The 19,976-nt window shown below is 43.1% G+C and overlaps 1 protein-coding gene across 2 annotated transcripts in view; it reads left to right on the forward strand.

Annotated features, from left to right (window-relative positions):
• The window catches only part of DNAJC3 (DnaJ heat shock protein family (Hsp40) member C3), a 65,224-nt gene that overhangs the window by 3,207 nt on the left and 42,041 nt on the right, over positions 1–19,976 (forward strand). For both annotated transcript variants that reach the window (XM_037895900.2, XM_037895922.2), the window contains exons 2-4: positions 8,604–8,714; positions 13,719–13,843; positions 16,462–16,536. In XM_037895900.2, the coding sequence (XP_037751828.1) occupies positions 8,604–8,714; positions 13,719–13,843; positions 16,462–16,536 (311 nt within the window). The remainder of the gene's footprint in view (positions 1–8,603; positions 8,715–13,718; positions 13,844–16,461; positions 16,537–19,976) is intronic.

The following is a 19,976-nucleotide window of genomic DNA, read 5'->3' on the forward strand; positions in this document are numbered from 1 at the left end:
GTCTGTGGACAGGGCCGTCTCTAGGCACCAGCAAAACAAGCAGGTGCTTGGGGAGGCACATTTCTAGGGGCGGAATTCCAGCGCCAGCCATGCGGCCCCTAGAAATGCTCCCCAGCTCGCCTCCGCCCGCTACCCTGAGTGCGTCACCGCCACTCCACTTCTCCCCCTCCCTCCCAGGCTTGCTGCACGCGAAACAGCTGTTTTGCACAGCAAGCCTGGGAGGGAGGGAGGGAAGGAGGAGAAGCTGAGCGGCGGCACGCTCGGGAGAGGTGGTGGTGGTGGAGTGGAGGTGACCTGGGGCGGCGAGTGGTTCCTCTACCCCCCTTCCCCCGTTACTTCCTGTGGTCCCCCCCCCCCCCACCCTCACTCACCTCCGCTCCGCCTGCTCCCCTGAACATGCTGCCTCTCCCTCGCCTGGGAGGGAGGGAGGAGAAGCTGAGTGGCAGCGCGCTCAGGGGAGGCGGTGGTGGAGCGGAGGTGAGCTGGGGCGGGGAGCGGTTCCTCTAAATCCCCCCCATTACTTCCTGTGCTCCCCCCCCCCCGCCGCTCACCTCTGTTCTGGCTGCTCCCCTGAACGAGCTGCCTCTCCTTCACCTGAGGGGGGGGGGGGAGAAGCGGAGCGGCGATGTGTTCAGGGGAGCAGGCGGAGTGGAGGTGAGCTAGGGCAGGGGGTTGCAGGTGGGGGGAGCCGCAGGAAGCAATGGGCGGGGGGGAAATGCGGCACGCTCTGGGGAGGAGGCGGGGCTGGGGATTTGGGGAAGGGGTTGGGAAGGAGTGGAGTTGGGGTGGAGCCGGGGGCAGGGAGGCATGGGAAAAAAGTGGGGGTGGCCAAAAATTTTTTTGCTTGGGGCGGCAAAAATCCTAGAGCCGGCCCTGTCTGTAGAGGTGGCTTCATCCTGCTGTTGCTGAATCAATCAGCAGATGACACATCCCTGATGGCTCCATGCTGCCATATGTTATCTTGTTCTTCGATTCTCCAATCCTTGAAGCTGTTGGGTGGATTCCAGTCTGCCCTCTGGGGGTCATTCTTCGGCCAATTGATACTGAAGTGGTAACTCTAAGGCTGGCACTCCTAACCATCTATCTTTTATTTACGCACAACATCCATTCACACGCATTTTCGAGCTTTATTTCAACATATATTGCTTCTAACTTTAACAACTCTTAGGGTGTAAGGAAACTGCTTAACCCCCTTACCATATAACATACATAACAAGCAAGATAAAGAAGGTGAGAAGGGTGGGAGTCTCTGTGTGCTGTTCTGAGGAACAGTTGGTTTTGAAAAATCTTATCTCTTCTGAGAACAAACTCTCTGTCCCAGGATGTGCTGAGCAGTTTGGCCTTGCAAACTGCTCACAGAGAAAAAGGAAAGGCCTTCTAATTAACATTACTTTGGGATCTTTAAACTATATAAAATTAAAAATCATACAGAAATTCTCTGGTATATTAACATTGGTACCACCAGTCGAACTGTGACTTTTAAATGATGTCAAGTATCAGAAGGGTGGCCGTGTTAGTCAGTATCCACAAAAACAACGAGGAGTCTTGTGGCACCTTAAGACTAACAGATTTATTTGGGCATAAGCTATTGTGGGTAAAAAACACCCACTTCTTCTCCTCATGGTTTCTGTGACTTTTAAAAAGTTCCCTTTGCAACTTGTTAACTTGCTGTAGAAGTTCATATTAGCTGTGTAAATATCTGTAGGACGAAGGAGCGTATTTTAACCTAAAGTCTGACATGGCTGCTGGTATTGTACCTCAGATGTCTATCTCAGGGTTATGAAAAGGTTCCAGAACTTTTGGAGGTGAACTGCAGCTTGCACTGCCATTTCCCTAGTATTCTAGTACCTGACTGAAAATGAGCCCCAGTCTTCCTTTGGAATTCTTTTGACTTAAGAACATGAGAATGGCCCTACTAGGTCGGACCAAAGGTCCACCTTGCCCAGTATCCTGTCTTCTGACAGTGGCCAATGCCAGGTGCCCCATAGGGAATGAACAGAACAGGTAATCATCAAGTGATCCATCCCGTCGCCCAGTCCCTGACTTCTCCAGCAGAGGGGCCTTGTGCCAGATTAAAGCCTTGTGGATCAAAGATATTCGTCCACCCCAGGCTAGAGCTGGGAAGAGAGGACTAGATGGAAATGCCCTGTTTCTCTTCTGTCCCTCCATCCAAGTAGAAAAGCAAATTGGTCATCAGGAGGGGGAGAAAAGATGGGCCAGCTCTGCCGGCAGCTTAGCACTCAGAGCTGGCTTCATTCTCCGCTAAGCTTCTGGGAACTGCTTCTCCTTATCACCCTCCTTTTTCCTTCCCCTCTCACTAGATTCCTCTCACTGATCCCAGGCTGCTGCAGATTCTGGAGGGGAAGGAGGGTCACTGGTGACTTTCTTTTGCCCCCCACCCCTTCCCAATGTCACTTCCATCTTTGGGAGTGGAGGGGATTTCTGCTCAGTTGCTACTATCGAAAGTTACTCCGTATCCCTAGTGAGTGGCACAGGTGTTCCTTTCTCAGTCTCTTCCCTTCCCAAACCTCCTTTGCCTAACTGCTTTTAGAAGCAGCTGTGCCTCCCTGCTACTGAAAGGCAGACCTACCTGAGTAGGGGCAGGGCTCTGTGAATGGGGGAGGGTTCCAGACCCTGGCTCGAGCCGGAGCCCAGCTATCTACACTGCGCTGTTGATGAACATCTTTGTGCTATTCCTGAAAGGTCCTTGTGGTGGGCGCTCCTCTTCCTGTTCTATACACACTAGAGTTTCACCTCAAAAAAACTTTCCACAATACGTAGAAACATTAGAAAAAGAATCAGCAGTTAATAGCAAAATGTCAGACTGTCATTTTAAACATCGCACTTTCATGTAAAATTCTTTTAACCTTTTCTAGTTCCATGTAACAACTTAAATTAGTGTTACTGAAGATGTATACATATTTTCTTTATTTTTATGGCCTCTTACTTTGTGTACAGTCAACTTCACTGTTTTGTTTGTATAGTCACATAACTTCCCTTGTTGTTTGCATGGGCCTTTCACATGCCACAGGGAAGAAAGGTACATTTTGGAGGAAGAAAAGAAAAATGCTATGGAAAAATCTCAAACTTAGCAGGGAGACTCGGACATGTCCTGCTTTGAGCAGGGGGTTGGACTAGATGACCTCCTGAGGTCCCTTCCAACCCTGATATTCTATGATTCTATGTGAAACTTGAACCTGCTTTAAGGTGGGTTTTTTTTTTTTAAATGGACTAGATTTCAACTTGACTGAGTCCCTCTTAAGGTTATACATAGAGATTTAGGGGATTTTTAAAGTTTGTACATTCTAAAATCTAGCATCAGACATTCTAATAATAATTCTCTGCTCCCAGGATACAGCTACCAGGAAACCTAATATTTAGTTTCTTGAGTTAAAGCAAGTAGAAATAAACATTACTGGCAGGGTTACAGGGCTAATTGCACCTCGCTTGCCTTCTGTCTCTGAGTGCACCCCCTCAGCTATCAGGCCTGATGCCTTTACCTCTCTTTGGGTGGCATTCTGCAATTCTCCCACTCCTACTCAGTTTGGCCTGAGCTACCCTATCAGTCATCCTTACCCTGCAGGTCCAGCTGGGTTTGGCACCTGCAGTTCTTCCCTTCAAAAGTCTGTGACCAGTGCTGCCTATAGTGACAAGACAGCCTTCTTACAAATCAAATCATTGCTTTGTTTCACTGTTGAAATTAAACAATTAGAAAAAATGAAAAAAACTAGAAAAAAACAGCAAATAGACAAGCTCATGAACTATCTTAACTATAGGCTTACCATTCCTTGATGGTAGCCTAGTCAGGTCTAGTTTCTTCAGACACCCCAGAGGGTCCTGGATGTCAGTCTGTTCCCCTCCAACATCTTTCCAACAACTGCCTTACCCAGGGGGAGAGGAAGGGAGGGGGGGAGAGAGTGAGTGAGTGTGTGTGTGTGTCAGTCTCTCTCTCTCTCTCTCTCTGTCTCTCTCTCCAGCCAGAATCTTAATTACTATCAGTTCTTGTGCTTTTATCCATCTGGACCAAACCGGTCTGGTAAGCTCAGCAAGAGATCGAATCAGACTCCTCAGAGCCAATATAGCTTTTCCACTGTCTCATAACAATCCTCCAGTTTTTACCTTGGGTGGCTTGTCAGGGGCCATTGTTTCCTTACTGCACGTTATTAAACTAACCACTGTATTCATACAGTAAACATTCCAGTAACCAAGTCAGCATACAGTATTCATAACTTATTATGCTGCTGCTCCATGTCTTTCACAGGTGGCACTAAGGGTTCCATTCTGTGTCCCCTTCCCCCACCCCCTAATGGAGCTGATTGTGCTATGATACTTTCACCTTGCAGGTCGGGTTGCCAGAGCCCTCACCACCTCCCACACCTCAGCCACCTGCCAAGCCTAGATCCCCATTCCATTCCCCGAACCCTTCATTTCTGGCCCCACCCTGCAGTCCGCACCCAGCGCCCATATCCCCTCCCATACCCCACTGCCCTTCCCCAGCGTGGAGCCCCCTCCTGCACCCCAAACCCCCCACCCCAGAGCCTGCACCCCCAGACAGACCTCAACCCCTCCCGCACCCTTGGGCCTTAGAGAGGGAGTGGGGCAAGGGTGTTCGGTTTTCTGCAATTAGAAAGTTGGCAACCCTACTTGCAGGATCAGGCTGTAATCTGCCTACAGTAACTGTATTGTAGCAAAAAAATACCTTAAAGGTTCAACATGCACATACATAAGGTTGGAGGTGTGGAATTGTGTTGACGCTACACAACTGTATTCTGTGTCCAGTACTGGTATGTTCCTAAGCATAACTTCTTGCAGTACATCCCTTCTATGTTAGGTTTACGTGATCTAAAATAGCAGAATACCTGCATTAATCCTTCCCAGAGTGAGTAGAAATTATGGTCTTCTGAGTGGGGCTTGGGTTCTGCTGTCCCTTTCTGTTGAGGTGATGGGGAGAGAAGGATCAGACCAGTCTGCATGCTGCTTGTTCTTCTTGAGGAGAAAGCCAGCACTTTCCCAGAATGACAGAGAAGACAGAGAATGGAGTAACTTCTTTGCCTTTGTCTAGACTAGGATTTAAAGGTGTGTTAGAATGTATTGGCTAATAGGTTCTAAGAGCCTAATGAAGAAAGGCAATATGTACTTCAACACATGTTAAGGTTTAACTCGAACAGCTAAGCGGAAGCACATGTTACTTTTGTCTACACTTAGCTAAGGCAGTCTAATGTTTACTTCTGCTTAGCTGTTTGAATCAAACCTTAACGTCTTGAAGTATACGTTGCCTTTCTTCATTAGGTTCTTAGAATGTATTGGCTAATAGGTTCTAACATACCTTTAAATCCTAGCTTAGACGCAGGCCAACCTGTTCTTTTCACAGGATGGAAAGGGGGATCAGGATCACAGCATCCTCTCACCTGTTGCTTCTTTAAGAGCAGGTGCTGGAACTAAGGAGATCAGTGGGAGTGGGCCCAGAAGCTGCAGGCTTGAAGTCCTGTAAGGAGTTGGAGAGCCATCACTAATTAATTAACAGCAAGAAAGAAATATCATTGGAAATTAAATCCCCAAGGCTTTGGGGACTTTACTCTGGGTGTGGCTGTCCCTGCTCAGAACTTTCATTTGCTCCTATTGTACTACTCTTGGTGTAATTCTCCATCACCACATCTCATCTCTGTTCCTTACACCAATGCTGTCAAGATTTTGAATGTGCTGCTTCTTTCAGTTGAACTCTGCTGAAATCCTTGTGCATGCCTTCATCTTCTGTATGCTGTACTGCATGTCTCTTCTTGGTAGTCTCCCCAAGTTCCAGTTCCGCAAACTTCTGCATTTATGTAATGTTGCACTGTTTTTCTCAGGTATACAAAGAATTATCAAATCAGCCCCATTCTCAAACAATTTCACTGACTTCCCATTTCAGAATCCAGTTCATAGTTGTCGTCTTTGATTTATAAAACACTCTGGACTTACTTCTGCGTGTTTCACACCTTGTTTTTCCACTCTCCCCATCCAAGTTCCTTCTGCTCATCTAGCACTGGGCTCCTCTGTCGCTTCTGACAGTGTGGTTACTGTAGAGAACTGTCCTTCACATCTCTTGCATTTGGAACAGCCTTCTTATATTTCTCCTTGAATATATTTGTTTGCCCTTGTCTGTTCCTTTTAATTTTACTCTCTCTGGCATGATAGCTGAATTGTATTATATAACTCTTCTTAAAATTATTTTGAGACACTTTATATGAAAGATACTACCTAGAACAAGTAAGTCTTACTGTATAAACTCTATTCTTGGAGCTGTACTGACATGATTGATGATGAATCAGGAACAAGGAAGTGAAGAAAGCTGGTTCAGATTCAAGCACCATTCCAAAGACCAAGAGAAATCAATCTTTTCTGAATTAGAAAGGATAAAGCTGGTAGAGAAATGTTGTGTTCGTCATGCAAACAAAATTGAAGTGTGAGGACAAGGGGGTGAGGGGGGAGCCCCTGAAAAGTGCTGTCTCCATTTAGAGCTGTGTTATTGTGAAGGACCCTATTTATTATGACCTGCTGCCAGTGTGGTTTTATTGTTAATGAATGTATGTTCATTTCAGTGCTGTTTGTTTGATTCTGCTGTTGTCCATAGCCAAAACTGTCTTTTGACCTCAGCTGAAATGAAATGTGATCCAGTAGAATATCTGACTTTTCAAAAAGGGCTTTCACACTAAAGCAAATTTGAAGTGGGACATTCTGTACAAGTGACTCACTCTCACTAATTGTCTCTGTACCATTTGTTGCTGCTGCAGCAGGTATTTATAGTTTATTAAGTACCTCCTTCCAGTTGACCAGCATCTGCTTGATCCTGCAGTGACATCAGAACCCTGCCTTTATTGATAGGCCCACCTGTCTAGAATCCCCATCTGAGTGTTGGACATACCTGTAGTTTTTGTTAATCTAGTGATATGTTTGAGGTATCAGTTTTTTGAGTTAGTATTTCAGGCCAGTGAAGTTTTCTCAGTGACCTGGTAGAGAGGGGAGATTTGTTGGTAGGAGGGGATCAGAGCCATGGAGTGGAGCTACTTCAGCAGTGTAATGAGGGAGCACAACCCAAATTCCCAGATGATGATCTGGTTTGCAGAAAGTCAGTTCACAAAGAGGCCAAAATCTTGTTTTTTAAACAAAGTGGCTCTTCTCTCCAAGAGACTTCTCTCAGAATTTGGAACAGAGAAAAGGAGAGTGACCAGCCATTGTTCAACTTTAGAAATTTCCATACTGGCTCTGACCACTTGTTCATCAATCGCTGCATCTTGTCTCTGAAACTGACTCGTATCGGATGTTCCAGAGGAGGGCACAAGAAATTGTGTGGTTAATAATTATGAAATAACTTGCCTATAGGGGAAGTTTCTCCCCATTCTTGCCATATATTCTTATGCCCTGAGACATTAGTGTTCAATTTTCCTCACGTTCTAAAGCCTCTCTTACGTAGCTGTGGATGTCATACATACAGATGTCTAAACCTTTTCTAAAGATAGAAGAATAAAGGACATTCAATTAAATTAAAAGGAAACACATTTAAAAATGATGTAAGGAAATGCTTTTCACCATTACACATGCTGGGCTTGATCCCGCACCATGCAGTTGATTGGAGTTCCCCCATTGATTTCAGTGGAAGCAGGATTAGATACAGAGTCTCTGCAGCAATAACAATTATAAACTCAAATTATACTGTAATAATTATACTGCCTGCGTGATTGAAAGTGCTTGGCTTTGTTCACATTTCATAATATACTAGGGGCTGACGTCTCTTGTACAACTTTGCTCTATAGGTGTTACTGTACTTGAATATTGCATAAGGGAAGTCTGACTCTTGGCAAACAGTTTGCCTTGGAATATGACACATTGTTCTTGTCCGTGTTTGTTTAAATTCCTTTTATAATATCAAAATATGTACAATAACCTGTATTTAGGACTTGAATTTGTAAAGATCCTTAAATAAAAGAGCATGAAATAAAGTTAAAGGGAACTTCAAAAATTTCTGTGTGGACGCTCAGTGAAGAGAATACAGAGTTATCCATCACACTTTCATGATCAGGTTATTGAAGTAAATTTTATATTTAAAAAAAAAACTGCTCATGTTCATTCTGTTATGCACAGCATGTGATCCTTGTATTTAGGATTTTAATTACAACAGGAGAGAACAATGTATTTTGCTACCTTATATGGATGTAGAGAATCTTGTATGTGCAAAAGCTAGGTAGAACGTAGCTAGTGATGCATATTCAACAGCTGCTTTTAAAATGGTGGCTTACAGTATTTAGACTTTCTTCATTATAACTGGGTCTTTGGAGAGGGGCAGAAGAGTTAAGTCCGAAAGGAAAGTAAGATGAGAAATGTAGCATTTTATTTTCATGTGCTTCTGTATCAGCAATTTATTTTTTGGGTAGGCAGCTCTTGCCTGGTAACAAAATATGAACTGTCCCTTATGATTTTTATGTATTATGGAGGGAGGGGCAGAGAGAGAGAGAACACTCTATCCATCCCTGCCCTTTCTATTTATTTATTTATTTATTTTATTTAGGTAGTGTCAACTTTGCTAGAATCAAACTGTGTGATTAAAAATGTTGACTCTTCTATTTTAGGAGTCGAATGTGGAATAAATGCTGAAGTAGAAAAACAACTTGAAATGGGCAAGAAGTTATTGGCAGCTGGACAGCTAGCTGATGCCTTGTCTCACTTCCATGCTGCTATAGGTGTGTATCTGAAGATAAAATTATTTGACTGCTTGTGGTGCAGAATTTTTGTATTGAAATGCTCTATCCTTCACTCTTCCTCATAATTTGCTTAATTGATAAGCCTGCAATTCACAGTGTGTGGTTGGACTGCCGTGCCCATGTGGGACCACATGGAGCCCTACTGACCTCATGGATGCAGCAAATGGGACCCCACATGGGTGAGGAAAATTCCAGGATCAGGGCTCAAACCTAGAACAGCCATAGAGTATGTGAACACCAAGTCTGGGAGGTGTTGCAAAGCATGAGGCAAACTAACTGCTTGTAACCACCTGGATTGGTATATACCTTATTACATACGAGGGCACATAAACCTAAGCACAACATTGTGTAGGCCAAACAGATTTTACATATTTTGAATAAGATTTACTCACCTGTATTTATATTTTAAGTAGGCTGTTTCTAGGTGCAGTATTGTGTATTTACCCACTTGTGTAAATGTGATGACAAAATGCTAAAGAATCTGCTGTTAGTATATTGTTTTGAAGCAGGCTGTGGGCCTTATGAAGTGTTCTGGTGGGCCTTGTATGGTCCATGGGCCGTAGGTTGGGCACCATGGGTATAATCTGGTAACATGTCCCTGCTATTGTCTTGTCAAGATTAGAAAAGAAAACCAAGTTCACAACAACAAAAAAACGGGGGGGTGTATGGGAAGGTGGGGTGGGACTTATCCCTGTTTTCTTCCTCTACCCTTCCTTCCAACCCCATAAAAAATCAAGCACATACTTTTTAAAAATACTACATATTCCTTGGGTGGGGTAATCTTCCTGATTTAAGAGAAACTGTAAAGTGTTTTGAGACCTCTAGTACTGGAATGTATTTTCCATAACTTTTAAATTCACACACATCCACTGGTGGAATGGAAGACAAGGATCGTTGCAAGTTCATGCATTTTTGAGTGTGTTCATTGCTTGGGTTGAATGCAGACTGTGCTTTGGAATTTTTATAATCTTAAACCTGCTATTAGTTATGGGGACCAGATGTCCCATTTTTAAAGGGACAGTCCCGTATTTAAGCCCTCCTGCAGGTATCCTGACTTTTTCTTAAAAATGGCCAAATTGTCCCATCTTTTCTGTCTCCTTCCTCCACCCCCCTCAAAATCAGTACTGGTGGGTCCTGCTGCTGGCGGATCCCTACTCGCCAGCTGCCCGCCCACCAGTGGTGGGGGCACGGTCCAGTGGCCGATAATGGGGGTGGGTGTGCAAGGCTAATGGTGGGGCAAAGCTGCAACACGTAGGGCCGGCTGCTCCTCCTGCTGGTCCATCAGCACGGTCCCCGCTGCGTGCTGGCTCTTGGCCAGCAGGGCTCCTCCCTGCTCTCCCTCTTTCTGTCTTCTCCCTGCTTTGCCTCTTTGAACCCCAGCCCCGCAGCTCCTCCATATCATCCCCAGCGGGGCGTGTCCCGCTCCCAGCGCCGGGCACAGAACCAGCCCCTGGCCAGAGTGCTCAGCTCATCAACAGCCTGGCCGGCAGGCTCCTTCCTTCCCCCGCACTGCCTCTGCCCGGGCTGGGCCAGTGCCCCGGGAAAACTCAAGACCCTCTGACCCAGGGCGCTGGCTAGGAGGAGCCAAGCCCTGTTTATGCCAAAGACCCGCACAGCACTGGCACTGGGAAGCCTCTCCACCCGTCACCTAAGCTCTGGAGTGGCGGAGGAAGCGGGAAGCGTTTTCCAGACTGTTCGTGCCCCGACCCTGCAGGCTCCAGAGCATCCCCCCAGGCAGGGGCTTAGCACCCTCTTCACCTGCCCTCCGCCGCCCAGGGTCCTGCCCCGGGGAGCGTGGGGCTGCCCAGTCTCCTAGGCACCCTCCACTGCTGAGCCACCTCTCTGGCTGGATACGCTGCAGCCCCTGCAGTCAGGTTCCCTGGGCCCTGGTACACAATGCATCCTTAGAACTTAACCCCTTCCTGCCTGCGCTGTAGCCGGGGGACACAGGGAGTCTGGGTTATGTCGTCCCGTTTCCCCCCCCCGCCGCCGCCATTGTGTTGCCTCGGGAAGATGCAGCACCAGGTACCAGGAGAGACGGTCCCCGGGGCCCAGCCAGGCATGGAGGGTGGAGAGCCAGTCAGCCCCACTGTGGGAGAGAGGTGTACGGGAGTGTGGGTGTGTCCCCATGTGTTTGTGTGGGGGAAAGGGTTGTGTCACCCCTCCCAGTGTGAACCCTAAAGCCTTAAAGATAAGATAAATAAAAAGAATCCCACTAGGCAGTAGTTCTTTTTAACGGGCTCATGAAACTTCTTGTTAGTTTGAATGTTTGTACTGCATAGTTCTGATTGATTGCTGTTTGCTTGAATATTAGTAATTTTACCAGGTGTCCCCTATTCAGCATAGGGAAATATGGTCACCCTACTGTTAGTTCTGTTCTTTCCTGCTGCCAATCTCTTATTTTCATGTTATTCACACCATTGTATAGGATGCATGCATACTACAGTTTTCCACTCAGACTTTTTCAAATGGAATTAATTACACAATATAACAAAATGTAGCATTTTGTGATCGTGAAAAGAATAAATATCCATATGTGCACCTGCAGTAATATCAGACCTTTGAGATTTAAATTTTCATTCAGGACTACATGCAAAAGTGTGCAGACAGCATGTGTATCTAAATATTGTTGGCTTAGTATTTGCTTTCAGTTTAGTTTGGATAAACTATCATTCATCAAAGTAGGAGAGTGGGGAAACTTTTTAATTCTAGATCATTCCATCCAATTACTCTTCATGGTTATAAGTGAATTTAAACTTTTATTGGGTTTGTTTTGAAATATATAGTGATAACTATAGTAATAACTAATCTCTTCACTCTATGTGACTAGGGATTAGTAATTATTCATTGCTACCAATGTAAAACTTGAATCTCTTGGTTAGAATTTGTTGGCTGGAAAGGAAAACAAAACTAAAGTTTAAATATGTGAGATTAGTTGTCTAAAGCTTAGTGGGTTAACATTCTATGCAATATTGTGTTCTGTGTTTCAAAGGATCAGAGTCCCATCTAAAAGTCTTCGACGAGTGTTTTGATCATTTTATCCCATTGGAGTTATTAATACAGGAGCAGCCTTGAGCTAATCTTCACCTTCCAAATCTTTTATTGTCTGTAGTTTTTGAATCTTCAAATTTTCTGAAATTTTTTTGGGGGAAGTATAATTTACGTATTACTTGAGGTAACTTTGCCAGGTGCACTAAGACTAAGACTGCTTTTTTTTTTTGTTACCAAGCAAAGAACCTCTCATTTCTCCAAGCTTTTTGCTTGCTTTGCATGGCAGGACTAACATGTGGGCAATAGCTTTTTTTTTTTTTTTTTTTTTTTTTTTTTTTTTTCCTTCTTCTTCCTCTTTAGATCACAGCCATTGCAATGTTCTGGTCGCAGACGTCTAACATGGTAAAAAATCAAGCTGCTTCCTGCTTTACTCTCTTCAGTTCTGGATCTTAACATATGCTTCAGGCTGTGACTGATTGTGTTCTCTGTATGGATATCAGAGCTATTCATTGCTGTACTGGGGGCTCTGAGGCAGAATCATTTTCTGTCTGCCAGAAGTTTTGTATCTGGTCGTGGGACAGCTCTCTCCTGCCTCGGTTGTTTTAACCCCTAATATTTTGTGTGTGTGTGTGTGAATAGTGTATTTTGCTAGGTGTAAGAATTACAACTTGAGCTCTACATTTTTTTACATAATCTTATTTTGTAACGGGATATGTAGTCTATGGAGTAGTCTGTGGTAATGGATGATGACTATTTTGTTTTGGATAATAAAAATAAATGTAGAAGTCCATAGCACTAATGCAGAGTGGCCTACATCATCAAGGAAAGTAAGTAACCTTTAGGCCGCTGTCATTTTTCCACTTTAGTAGCCAAATGATTTTAGAACGAAACGGAGAATGTCTCTCCTTGGTAAGACGGCCTCTGGAACATTGCTGATAACAGATGAAAGCTATGAAGCTCAGTTGCATGCCTTGAAGTTTTACAACAGTGTTCTTAGATTCATTTGTTAAACTTTGCATTTTACCCTTAAGATCTACTAAGTGAGGGTCACAGGCATCTATTTTGTGCTTCAGATGTGTTTTATTCTTGTATCCAAACCCTAGATTTGTTTTAATAATACATTTAAAAAGTTTAGTGTCCTTTAGAAGTAGAAGATACCGTTCACTAGTGAGTAGGCTGTGGTCCCATCACTATTCTCCTCCTCTTTGAGCTAAGGACATAGCATTATTTTCCTGTATCCTTTCAGAGAAATATGCCCAGAAGTTCCTCAAATGGGTTTCCAAAGCTGGTCAGCATGGTGGGATTCAAACAAGAGTGAACATATCCTGAACAGCATTGGCAAAGAGAACACTGGAATGGAGCCGCAGAGTCACATAGTTCCATCACGGGCATCACTTTGACACTAAGCGGATAGCTCTATCTCCAGTCCCCTAAATGTCTGTCTTCCATTGGGATAGAAATAACAGTTCAGTTAAACGAACTTAAAGTTAAACAAAATATGAAGTTGCTACTGTCTACGTGTAAATTATAAAGTTATGAAAACATTGGACTATGTAAAACAATGCTGGTCATCAGTGGAATGATGTGTATGGCTTCCTTATTTTGTGCATCTAGTATCAGATGTAGAGACCATGGCAAACAGTGAAAACATTAAATATGCATCCGAAAGTAGGCCTGCAATTTGAGATAAAAAGGGCTAGTATGTTTTAGCTTAACTCCACTGCAGAGCTGAAATATCCTTACACATTCACCTTCAAAACCCTTAGTAACATTGCTAATATTTATGTTCACATCCTATTTTCAATAATGTTAACACGAGCAAATTACATGTGATGTAAAATATTATTGTCTATAAATGTTACTTTTGCTAATTGTTAAATATAATTGTCAAATTGCTTAAAATCAGGTAATGCTGCTCTTATTATGGTTGCAGCTTAACTGTACCCAAAATACATTGAGGCGGTTTTGTGATTATTTCTTCTTTGCTTGCAGAAGGGGACTCTGATAACTACATTGCCTATTATAGAAGAGCCACAGTGTATTTGGCCATGGGCAAATCTAAAGCTGCAATTCGTGATTTAAGTAAAGTGGTTGAACTAAAGCAGGATTTCACATCAGTAAGTAATGATTTTTCAGGATTCCTTCAGAGTAAAAGAAAATGGTGTTCCTTTTTGTTTTCCTGTTTTGTTTAAAAGGCAGACTATTTTTTAGCTGGTGGTATAGTAAAAAAGAGAATTTAAATATCCCATATTTCAGGAAGTTTAAGATTAGATACCACAAGATACTAGTGCATGTACGATATTGAACACTCTTACACTGGATGAGAGAGAGACTAGTCTTGTCTCACTTTAACTTCTAATTTTATACCTGGCCTACAGTAAAATGCCCAAATCCTCTGCTAGCATATCTAAGGGTTCGTAATGAATTATGAGTAAGGCTAAGTTTTATTCATGGGTATTTTTAGTAAAAGTCGCGGACAGATCATGGGAAGTAAACAAAAATTCACAGCCTGTGACCTGTCTGTGACTTTTTTACTGAAAATACCCGTGAATAAAACTTGGAGGCTGCCTGCGGGTGCTGGGGGGAGCGTTAGCGCTGGCAGGCTCCCTACTTGACTCCACGCCTTCCCTTCCAGCAGCAGCAGAGTTTGGGTGTGGGAGGGGGCTGGGGGTTGGGGCACGGGATGGGGTGAAGTGGGCTCTGGGTGGCACTTACCCTGGGGGGGGAGGGGTCCCCGGAAGTGGCGACATCCCCGTCGCTCAGCTGCTAGGTGGAGGCATGGCCAGGCAGCTTTGCACGTTGTCTCTGCCTGCAGGCACCACTCCTGCAGTTCCCACTGGCTGTGGTTCCCAGCCAATAGGAGCTGCGAAGCCAGTGCTCCGGGCAGAGGCAGCCCACAGAGCTGCCTGGCCACACCTCCGCCTAGCAGCTGAGTGAGGGGGATGTCGCTGCTTCCAGGGAGCACCACCAGGTAAGCGTTGCCCAGAGCCTGCCTCACCTTGTCCCATGCCCCAACTCCCTGCTCCCTCCCACACCCAAACTCTGTTGCTGGGGAGTGTGGGGGACACGGGTGCATGGTGGCCCGAGACTGCCCCAGCAGCGGCTAGTGCGCCTGGAGCAGGGGCTGCCTGAGCTGTCCCTGAGCCAGCGCACCGGCTGCTGCAGAAGTCACGGAAAGTCATGGAAAGTCACAGAATCCATGACTTCCATGACAGACTCGCAGCCTTAACTACGAGTCATCTATAAGCAGTAACAGTGGTTGCCAAATCAAGAAATAAGTTACTTTTTAGGATTACCACCTACTTTACCAAAGCTCTTTCAGGCTAATTACTGGGAGATTTGTGACGCTGGAATTAGCCATTTGACCAGCCTCCCTACCTGCAACCCAATTTTTTGTTCTGAACTGCAGTTTATCTCCTCAAATTTTAAAAATAACTATTTGGAAAGATTGAGTCTCACACAGTTTGAAAGGTAAAGATTGACTATCTATTTCTCTTAACAAAAATGATAGTTTATATAATGTTTACAGTCTTGTTGTAGCCATGTTGGTCCCAGGATATTAGAGACACAAGATGGATGAGGTAATATATTTTATTGGACCAACTTCTGTTAGTGAAAGGGACAACTTTCGAGCTTTCTCAGACCTGAAGAGATTTATGTAAGTTACTCTGAGCTAAATACAAGGTGGAACAGATTTGTTATGTAGTTAAATCTGTTCCACCTTGTATTGAGCTGTCACACTCGGAGTACCTTTTCCTGACCTGAAGAAGAGCTCTCTGGAGCTTGAAAGCTTGTCTCTCTCTCACCAACAGAAATTGGTCCAATAAAAGATATGCCCCCCACTTTGTTTGTTTTTATATAATATTTGCTACTATGACAAATTTGTCAAGTTCTCTCCTTTAAGAGATGAAATAATTTTACAACAAGATGATGCCTTTTAAATGACCTTGTTCTAGTGAACAAATGGAAAGAGTTTCTGTTTTCCTCTCCTCCCCACCAGATTAAAACATTTGGTATAAGAACGGTCTTTAAAGTCCCAGGACTAGTTTAGCAATGTTACTATCAATAAATTGTCTTGTAGTCATTAGATTTTTATTTAACTAACTTATTTAAGAAAGGGGGACTGCAAGTCTTAATTAACATTAATAGCGCATCTAAATTAACTTGCATGAAAACTTTCTTATCCTGAATAATCAAAATTTCAGTTAAGATCCTTCCAAAATAATCTGCACTGACTTTTACAGTGACTTCTGCTAAAGAGTCTTCATTAAATTTTCAGGTTAATAGAAGTATTAACAATAAGGACTTCCATACCCTTTTGCTGCAATCTATTGAAAAGGCTGTGAATTAAGAAAATCAAAACAGCGTAGCAGTGTTGACTAGTTATCTTACAAGTTTAAACAGTTGTTTTTCTTGGTGCAGTTCTCTGATGGAGGAGTTTGGGTGGTAATTGGAGCTACACCTACATTTGCAATGATGGGTAATTACTGATCTAAAACCCTGATGTAAAAGGCCATAATCATTTTTGCTAAAGCTGTTCTTGTAAGAACACAGTATAGAGAAGGGATGGAGTGAGCAGACAGCTTCATATCTGCTTTTGGTTCAGTTTGTTAAATGTGGATGGGGGCTGAAATTTTCCATTTTATTAAATTTGGGGAAATTGGGTTTTAATTTTTCTTTTTGGCTACAAATAAGAACCAAGTAAAGTACAAAACTGGTTACTGTTCCATTTCAGGCAAGATTACAGAGAGGCCATTTACTTCTTAAGCAAGGAAAATTTGATGAAGCAGAAGACGACTTCAAAAATGTGGTAAGTAGGAAGCATAGAAGACTACACCGTTGGCTTTAAATTCAGATTATAAGATTCAGGTATGGAATTTTCTCAACCTAAATCCATTGTCGACCACATACATATGTAGCTGAGTTGCAGACTGCTTTTTTTTTTTAAAGATGTTGCAGCAGAGCTGAGCTAGTTTGTATGAACAAACAATGGAAAAAGTAGTAATAGAATAATTGTAGCACCTTTTTAATGAAGCTCACAATACTTTAATTTTTCTGTTATAAAGAAACAGTTCAGTTGCAAATGCCACTGCATATAAGATGTTTTTCTAAACAATATAATGAAAATAAGGCTGCCTTTGTATGGTTAAGTTGATTTTATTCTGTCCCATTTTGTGTGTCACTTCAGTTATTTGACATGAGAACAATTGTGTAGTGTAGCATTTTGAAAGATATTGTCAGGTTTAAACATGTTTACCCCTTCATCATTCCTTCTTGACATCCACACCAGGGAAAAATGTGTGCCCACAGAGAGGAAGGATGGTACAGACGTTACTGTGCTAGCCTGGGACTTGGAAGATCTAGGTTCAGTTTCTTGTCCACAGACTTCCGGTGTGACCTTTGCAAGTTACTCAGTGTTTCTGTGCCTCAGTTCTCCAGCTGTAAGATGACCTCCTTACCTCACATGGGTATTGTGAGGTTCTCAGATACTGCAGGAATGGGGGCCGTACAAGTACTGTAGAGGGTTTTTTTCCCCCTAAAAACACGTTTGGTTTATTTTTTATCTTGTCAAGTAAAAGGTATTTATAAACCTTAAGCACACTTACAAAAAGTAAACTACTTAATCTCAAATTAACTGAACTTCCATTCTGATATAACATACTAGCCTCTTCCTTCTCTTCTTGTCACATCAGGCAGGTTAGGTCTAGGCCACTGAGCAAAATTCCAAAAGGTATGGGAATAGGCTGTGTTTGCTTTGCTTTTCTTTCTTACGTAGAGTTGTGTATTTTAATGATCAAGCACTTAAAGCTGTAAGGGATAGGCATTTTTTTATAAGACAAAGTAAAGAAACCCTATAAATGAGTGTAACTATATACTGTGGTTCCAGCTTTGTTCATGGAACGTGTGCATGTACAGAGATTTGATGTTTAATGGAGACCCTACCCATGAGTGCTTAAGACAAAAAACCTGGTGGTCATATTCAACAATCCTTTAGTGGTATGGAAGAGAGGAGAGAGACTGGTTTTACTCTGGTTAGCTGAGTGTCTTGTCATTGTAATGGATTTTAATACTATCAGTGATTAATTACTGGTTTTGTGCATATGCCTGTGTGTGAAATTTAATGTTTCTCCAGACATTTGCTGCTAGCACCACATTTGGAAACTTTTTTTGTTTTTTGCCACTAAATCAGCAAAATAGTTTTTATTCCCAGCCAAGCTTCAGAGCTCTAGAAGAGCAACAGAACACAAAGCTTAACTTTACTTTTCAAATCCTGGCTAATATAAAGTTGTGTTTGGCTTAAACCTATTGAGTATCATATTAATAAAACTAAATGACTAGCAATTACTGCTGATATGATAGAGTGGACCATTATGCTGGAAAAGTACAGTAGTATCAAGCCTATTACAAACTAGTTATGAATATCTGTAGAAACCCATTTCAGTTAACTAAAACATCCCACCAGAATATGATCATCAAATAATAATTATGAAAATATACACGTTTTAAAATATTTGGGAAGCTTCAGACTCCTATGGTCTCTACAAGGTAGTTGTACGTGTTCTATTTCTTTAGTTCTATAAATAACACAAACACAATGGATTTGCTTATGTGCATATAATCACTTTTACTGTTCTCTGAATTTACTGTTAAAAGCACAAACTTCAGTTAAATATGACACAGTATGTTCCTGACTTTTTTTAACCTAACAAGCTGATAATTGTATAGGATAGTTTAGAAGTGTTGCTTGAGTGAGTTTTAAGCTGTTTTTTAGCTGATGTTCTGTGTTTGTGGGAGGCTGGGAAAGGGGGGGAATTACCTAGCTCTCTGAAGCTGGGGGGTTTAGACCACCCTGGTGGTTCTGCCAAACGTTTTGTGTAAACTATTTAGTGTTATTGTGTAGACCTATATAAACTAAGCTTCTCAGAAGATGAGGGAACACACTTATTAATACTATGCATTTTTTTTCTGTTGGTTTGTTTGTTTAGGAGTTTGTATGGAATGTACTTAGACGGGATAGTCTTTCTGAATGACTTCCAAGACTTGTGTATGGTAATTCCACTTTATGACCAGGGGAATGGGGAATATCTGTTACATTCATTATTAGAGGGCTGTGAACCATAGCATTAAATCAGCTGCTGAGCAGCAGAAGAGTAACCAGTTGGACCTTGATGCTGCTGTTTGAAGGCGTCCTATTGAATATGGATTGGTGCAGTCCAAGGGAACACAAAGGAGGACCTTGGGGTAACTTTTACAAAAGCATTTAAGTGACTTCGGCGCCTAAGTGATTTGTGTTGGAAAATTTTACCACTGGTCTCATCTGTCCTTTTCTCTCCCCTCCCCCCGCCCCCACCCATTTCCTCCTTGGAAACAACCATTGGTTCACCTTCTAAAGCAAGATCCTTCCCCTTCCTTTAAACATCATGGGGAAGACCATATCCCTCAGTCAGAATGTCCTCTACAAGGGGACAGTCATCACAGAACTCGTGGCTCTGTGTCAGGAGTCATATACCATACGAAGGCACCTTCTGACTTTCAAAAAAAGTTGCTTTGGCTTCTTTTCCTCATTCGGAAGCTGAGGGTGGGAAAAGTTTTGTCCTTATGCAACCAATGGTATTTTACCAGCAGGAGTGTTGTATGGAGGAATAGAATTTTCTCCCCAGGAGAACAATTTCCCTAGCATCCTTGAACTGAGGGGGAATCTATCCCAGCTGACTCAAACCATGGAAATCTGAGTGATGACTGGAATGTAGAACCCTTTTTGATTCCCTGTTCTTAAGGATGTTTTCTCACTGTGAATCAAAGAAACCAGTCTTTCAATCCCTCCAGGTAAGGGTCGGGGGCTCAGGGGGAGAGTCCCTGTCTAGGCTAGTCTCGTGATCTAACTACTCCCACCCCTTTATCCTCCTCAGGGAACTGTCGCTACACCTTTAAGGGGCGAGGGAGAGAAAAGCAGGAAGACCCTTCTGGATACTACAGTGACAGTAGGGGCTGCAGAGACATAAGGCCCAGCCTAAATTAATTCAGTTGGGGTTTGGATGTGCAGGGAAGACACTCTTTTTGTGGGGAAGCAACCTCATTTTCCCCCTCCCCTTAAAAAAATCCAAAACAAACCAACAAAATAGCAATGCAGGCTGCTCATTCCTCCCTTCCTTCCTTATAAAACAACTGTTGGCTCCTCCTGCGCAGCTCAGATCTCTCCTTTGGAAACTCACTAATGTGTGATCATTAAATATTTATACCCATGTTGGC

This window comes from Chelonia mydas, chromosome 1, assembly GCF_015237465.2.
Source record: "Chelonia mydas isolate rCheMyd1 chromosome 1, rCheMyd1.pri.v2, whole genome shotgun sequence".
NCBI lineage: Eukaryota > Metazoa > Chordata > Testudines > Cheloniidae > Chelonia > Chelonia mydas.